The sequence below is a fragment of the Natator depressus genome, chromosome 21 (genome assembly GCF_965152275.1).
Source record: "Natator depressus isolate rNatDep1 chromosome 21, rNatDep2.hap1, whole genome shotgun sequence".
NCBI lineage: Eukaryota > Metazoa > Chordata > Testudines > Cheloniidae > Natator > Natator depressus.
In genome coordinates this window covers 15,282,489-15,288,488 of record NC_134254.1, presented here as the reverse complement: position 1 = coordinate 15,288,488, position 6,000 = coordinate 15,282,489, and the positions used below count along the sequence as shown (strand labels likewise).

Below are 6,000 nucleotides of genomic sequence, written 5' to 3'. Positions count from 1 at the left end.
AGTGACAGCTGCTGAGCGCCTTCAAACCCAGGTCTCCAAAACAGAAGCCACAAAGAGTGTAAAATATCAGGGGGGAACTGTGTTAGTCTGTATCCACAAGAACAAGGAGGAGTCCGGTGGCACCTTAAAGACTGACAGATTTATTTGAGCAGAAGCTTTCGTGGGTAAAAACCATGCATCTGAAGAAGTGGGGTTTTTACCCAGGGAAGCTTATGCTCAAATAAATCTGTTAGTCTTTAAGGTGCCACCGGACTCCTCGTTGAAAGAGTGTAAAAGAAACCTCTGGGGGGGGGGGTCACTGGATTCCAGGGGGGATTTAATTACCCAGCCACCTGTGTTGCCAAACACCGAAAACCATGCTGGGTCAGAGCGGCATCTACGTCCCGACACGGGGCAGCCTGGGCCCAGAATACGGCACCTCCCTGTGAGACAGGGCCCAGCTGCCCAGTGTGGCTCCAGCTCTGAATCCAAACGCGTGTGGTTGGGGGGTGGTTTGATCTTGGGTTCTGCATTAGGCAGAAAGATGCCAACAATTTTTCTTCAACCATGGCCCAGAAACCAATGGGAGTCAGGCACCGAAATACCTTTGAGGCTCTCGACCTCGGTCTTGCTGTGAGTTTGTAGAAGCGCCACAAGCCCCAGTCCCGAACGGCTCTCTGGCTGCTCCTATAACGTCGGTGTTAATAGCAAAGCAAGGGGATTGAGAGAAGAGCAATTCTGGTGAGAACAGAGCTGGAGAGATGAACAGTAGGGGAAGAATGATGAGAACCCAGTATTAATAGCTTTGCTAAGTGGTGGCGAAGACACAGCGAGGCCCTTCCAATTGCCTGTGACTCTTGGAAAGGCGCTGAGCCCACGGAAGAGGAGGAATCATGTGGGTTGGGACTGTGGGAGCTTTGAGCAAAAGCAAATTTCTCAGCAGCAAGAGGGATCAGTGTGGAACGGTCGCCCTGGGGCAGAGGTGGCTAGGCCATTGCTTGAGTCATTTAAGATCACGGAACAAAACTCTGGAGAACAGGGCCTGCGGGACAAACTAGATGGGACACCCCAGGCCGTTCCCCATCTCTGTCCACACTGATTCTACCACCATTGTTAAGAGCCATGGACATCATCTGTGCCCATGTCGCTTCACCCCTGCCACTGGACCCTTGGCTGGCGCAAAGTGCCGCAGCAATGCTCCAATGCGGCTGGACCGATTTCCATCGGTCGAGGGGCTGGCCCCTAACATCAGGGGACCCGGGTGAGGTAAAGCTCATAGCCAAGAGTACCAAAAACCAGTGCCCAAGACAATCACCAGGGGGATTGTGCACATTAAACCAGCCAATGGAACCTTCTGCTACAGCCAAACCTATCCCTTCGGCCCCCCGAGTTCCCAGGGTTGTGCATGCAACCCCCACATATTGGGTTACATTGACAGGGTGTACATGTCCATGATCACACACACAGAGAGTGAAGCAAGCACCTTAGATCTGCACACAACACTGCTGCAAATCCCTGGCAGCACCAGTCCAAGGGTCTGCCCTTGGGAGGGTCACAGATTTCAATAGGAACGCCCCCCGCGCCTACACACATGGCGTCTGGTGGGGGGCGGGGAATTGCACCAACCCAGATTTTCCTTACATCGAAAGGCCTCTTGGGTTGGTTTTAAGCCCCCGGAGAGCGTTAGGGACAGAGAGATTCTGTGCACAGGCCTTGGCCATACCCAGCAGGCGCCGTGTGCCAGACTGCCCAAGCCCTGCACCCGGAGATAGCATGCGACTGAGAAAGGCAGGTCGGGTATTGTTTTGTGTCATCTCCGAGCAAAAGCAAACCGGAAAGATAGTAGCACCTGCCTCCTGCCAGAGACACCCTTTGGGAAGGCAGGGCAGTGGGGCCAAAGCCCTTTTCAGAACCGTGGACACGGTTGCATCTGCCTCTCCAGGCTGAAGGCACGGCAGCTGATTGCACTCTGCCTGTGACACGTTACTCCGCACGGCCAACCGCCAGCAGCACCGAAGTTCGCCCTTGCTCCCCGTTGCGGGGCTGCCCATCGAGACAGGAGCCCACTGTCCTGCCCTCCCCACCAAGATGCCAGGCTGCTGCATCTGGCCAGATCCACAGGGGCTCCAGTAACCACCAGCACTAGGCACTGGTTTCCCTACCCCACACCTCCACCCTCCATCACCACCAGGGTGAATTCAACACAACAGGCTGCAGGATGGGGAGAGCGGAGTGACTGCATTCCTCCACTCGTGCATTGTTCACCAGCGCGAACCCATTGCCACCTCCCCAGCACAGGCCGCAATCTGCATGGGACAGCATAGGCAGCTGGGCAGGGCTGGCCCATGGGATCAGACCTGTCAAGAGACAAGGCTAGTGCAGCAGCTCTGGCTGTGGGTGGCACCAGGTGGACCGCGATAGGGCCAGGAGTTTGCCTAGAGGATGTATTTGTAGGTCATGTCCACGGTCACGTAGGGACGGGGTGGATTTTCTGTCACTTGGAGCCTTGAAATCGTGACTGGGTGTCTCTCTACATGATCTGCTTGAGCCCAACCATGAGCTTTGGCCAGCGGCAGGAATCCCTGGGTGAGGGTCTTTGGACCCCCGGAAGCGTAAGCAGGGTCCTGGGCTCCAACAGGCTCCTGGAGGCTGAGAGACCTGATCCAGAACTGCCTGGTTACGGACACTCACGAGACCCGGCTCACGGCTAGCAACGACGTCAAACCCGAGCACAGTGGGCAGAGGCCAAGGATGCATCTCTGTTAGCAGCAGGCACCCCCCCAAGTCATGGAGCCGGACAGGGATTGATCTAGTCCAGCCCATGGGGAGCTGGGGTGAGAGCTAGCCAGAGCCCAGCACTCCACAGCAGGGAGTGCGGTGGGGCTAGGACCGAGCTCCCAGCTCGGCTTTCCTCCCTGCTCGCCGGAGAGCGGTGCAGGCCTCGGCGGTCCCTGAACGTACGTCAGTGGAACATTTAGGCAGGACAGGAGCACCGCAGGCACCAGCAGAGAAGTGGGGTTAAACACGCCCACCCTCCCTTCCCCTGGTCACACACATTGACTCAGTTTGGCGCTCCTGGGCTGGGGCCCAGTCACGTACCCAATGCTTTGGCGAACACGTGCCCTTGCCTCATACCCTCCAGGCTGCTCTGTCGGTCCCCGCACCAGAGGTAATAAGGCAGCATTGCAGCACCATGGTTGCCCCCCTTCCACAGCCACCTCTTCTGGCTGTGCAGTTGCATATTTCTTTTGCAGGTCTTGGCTTGGATCTTCACAGCTTGCAGGGACAGCAGCGCAGATTCAGTCCGCAGCACGAGGCGGGGCAGCTTCCCAGATGGGGGCTTCTGCTCCCTGTGTGGTTCTGGGCGAGGGAAGGGACATGCCTTCACCTGCGGCTCAGCTTGAGTGGCTCAGGCTGAATTCCAAGCAAGCCCACAGGCCGCTTGCCGGAGACTCAACCCGAGGTGCTAGTCTGTCTCGATTGCTAGGAAACAGCACCCGCTGGGCTAAGGTTATCCCTCGGGCCAGGAGTTACTGGGCTCCTGGGCTGAGTATATGAATGGCCCTGGGGGCGTAGTTACCTAGAGGATGTGTCTGCACATCACCAAGTCCCATGGTCACCTAGGGCCGGGGTACGTTCTCCAGACCTTGGAGCCTTTAAATCAAGACTGGGTGTCTCTTTCTAAGCCATCACACACAAGCTGTGAGCTGGATGCAACAAGTGTGGGGGGGGGAGTCCTCCAGCCCGTGCTAGGTAGGTGCTGAGCAGAGATGAGAACGGTTCCCTCTGGCCTGAATGGCTAGAGATGCTATCTCGGGCTATTTCATGGCCTTCTGATGTCCAGAAAGCTATCGATGACAGATGCGGGATGATGCCATCCAAACCAACTTGGGAATCCTGAGACGAGAGACCCCTGCAATGTACTGCACCACCCTGCAATGTACTGAACCCACCCCATGGACCTAAGCCAATGCTCCCAGCCTGTCCTGGAGCCTGAGGGAAACAAGGAAGGGTTTTCCAAGGGTGTTGGCTGGGGGAGTCAAAGGGGGCTCTTTCACTGGTTCCTCCGCTGCCATGCATGGAGGAGGGAGGCCCATCTGCTGCCTGCCCCTTCTCTAGATGTCTCCTAAGAGCTACTGAGATCTCTGTGCTGGACATGGAGACGTGAAGTGAGATCTCTGCCTGCGCTAACCACACATGGAGACATGGCACAGGCAGGGCCTCCTCTGCCAGCCCCCTTGCCTCAGTGTCCCGTCACCCTCTACCCTAGCCAGGCGAGAACGGTCATGGGGGACGGACGCTACCAGCTCTGCTGGGTTGGTGGGAGATTGTCACCATCTCTGGCTACTCCCTCGCACTTCAGTTGCCAGGGGCCACAGCGGCCCTGTCTCTCAGCTCCCCCTGCCAGGGCCTGGCTCCCAGCTACGGGCATCTTGTGCTTATAGAAGATGGGTGTCACAAAGTGGGGGGTGAGGAGGGGAACCCCCCCCAGCCAGTTGTGCTTCTTTGTGAGCATCGTGCTGCCGACTGAAGCCACGCTGAGCCTGCCAGGAGCTGCGAGGGGGGAATCAGTTACTGGAGAGCATCCAGTCAGCACCAGGTTCATCACCGAGAAGAAACCAACAGCTACAAAAATAAATGAATCAAACGGAAATGAAAACAAGGAATCGACTCAACGCAAGGCTGCCCGCTCCTCCTCGGGCCGCAGCAACGGGGAGAAAAGAACCAGACCCAAAGAGGAACAAAGGAAGAGCTGAACTCTGTCCAAATCAAATAGGAGGGTGGGGGGGTGGGGGGAAAGAATATAACCAAAGCAGGGTTTATTGGGAAGTCCTGGTTTAAATGACGGTCATGCAGATTAAATAAGGGATGTACAAAGACAAAGCTGAGAGTCCGCCTCCTTCTCCCAGGCCTTCGCTTGCACTGGAGTTTGTGGGGCGGCTGGCGCGGGAGACAGCGAAACCCGGTGCCCGGCGGGTCCCTGGCAGCGCGACTCAGACACTTCCATCAGGGATTTGTTCTTCTCTTTGCCCCACAGATTGTTTCATTAAAAAAAAAAAAATCCTCTTGTTCTGGGGCTGCATGCTCCTCCCTGCCCCCGAGCCGCACCCTGGCAGGGGTTCCGCGGGGTCCCCGCCCCACGCAGGGGCCTGCCCGTGGGTGCCGGGGAGTCTGTGTTGGCTGCATTTGGCCCCCAGCCCCCAGGAGTTTGCGACAGAGACAGAAAAACCAAGAAGAGAAACCAGGATTCTCCTACCGCCAGTCAGGCTGGGAGGCGGGTGCCTTGCGCTCTCTCGTGGGCCGAGCCCCGCAGCCCCCATGCCCCAAGGGGATGTGCCAGAGCCCCGCGTCCCCGCCGCTTTCCAGCCCTGGCCGCGCACTCCCAGGAGACCAAACAAAAAGCAAAACCAGCTGGCGGGGACGCTGACAGCCGAGGGCGGCGAGCTCCCCTCTCTGGTGCGGTGCGGCCTCACGGCGTCGGCTGCAGGTTGGGATCCACCAGGGTCTCTCGGTCTGGAGACTCTATGTAGTTGGCTGCTTCCTGGAGCTTCAGCAACATGGCCATCTGCGCAGGAAGCAAGGGCACCGAGAGCAGCTCAGCCAGGCGCGTCCGCAGCAGGGTACAGCCAGAGCCCCCCACACCTGACCCACAGTCCCCCTCGCCCTTGACTGTCAGCCAGTCCAGTCCAGCTCTGCGGATGGCCCGCCAATCCTGCCCCATGGCTACTCCACTTCTGCCCCAGCTCTCCCAGAGGCCCCCCACTCCTGACCTGCAGAGTCCCCACTCCACGTTCCCATCCTTCAGCTGCAGCTCTGTGTGACCCAGGGACCTCTCGGTGCCAACTGGCACAGGGGTACACAGATGTTCATAGGGATCCCCTGGGTCAAGTTGACACATATTAGTTCACCAAAGGGTGGCAACATGAAGTCACTACTGAGAGCCAGTAGTCTGCTGCTCCTCGTAAGTGTTGCAAAATGTGAGTAAGGCGAAGACTGAAGAAGTTACGTGTCTACACTGAA

General features: G+C 57.7%; 1 protein-coding gene across 7 annotated transcripts in view; it reads right to left on the bottom strand.

Moving 5' to 3' along the window:
• Nucleotides 1-271: 271 nt before the first annotated feature.
• The window catches only part of NAV1 (neuron navigator 1), a 288,785-nt gene continuing 283,056 nt past the window's right edge, over nt 272-6,000 (bottom strand). For 5 of the 7 annotated variants that reach the window (XM_074936239.1, XM_074936235.1, XM_074936234.1 and 2 more), the window contains one exon: nt 272-5,545. In XM_074936239.1, coding sequence (XP_074792340.1) covers nt 5,450-5,545 — 96 coding nt within the window. In that variant the 3' untranslated portion in view covers nt 272-5,449. The remainder of the gene's footprint in view (nt 5,546-6,000) is intronic. The other 2 variants (XM_074936237.1, XM_074936238.1) reach the window with 2 other exon arrangements.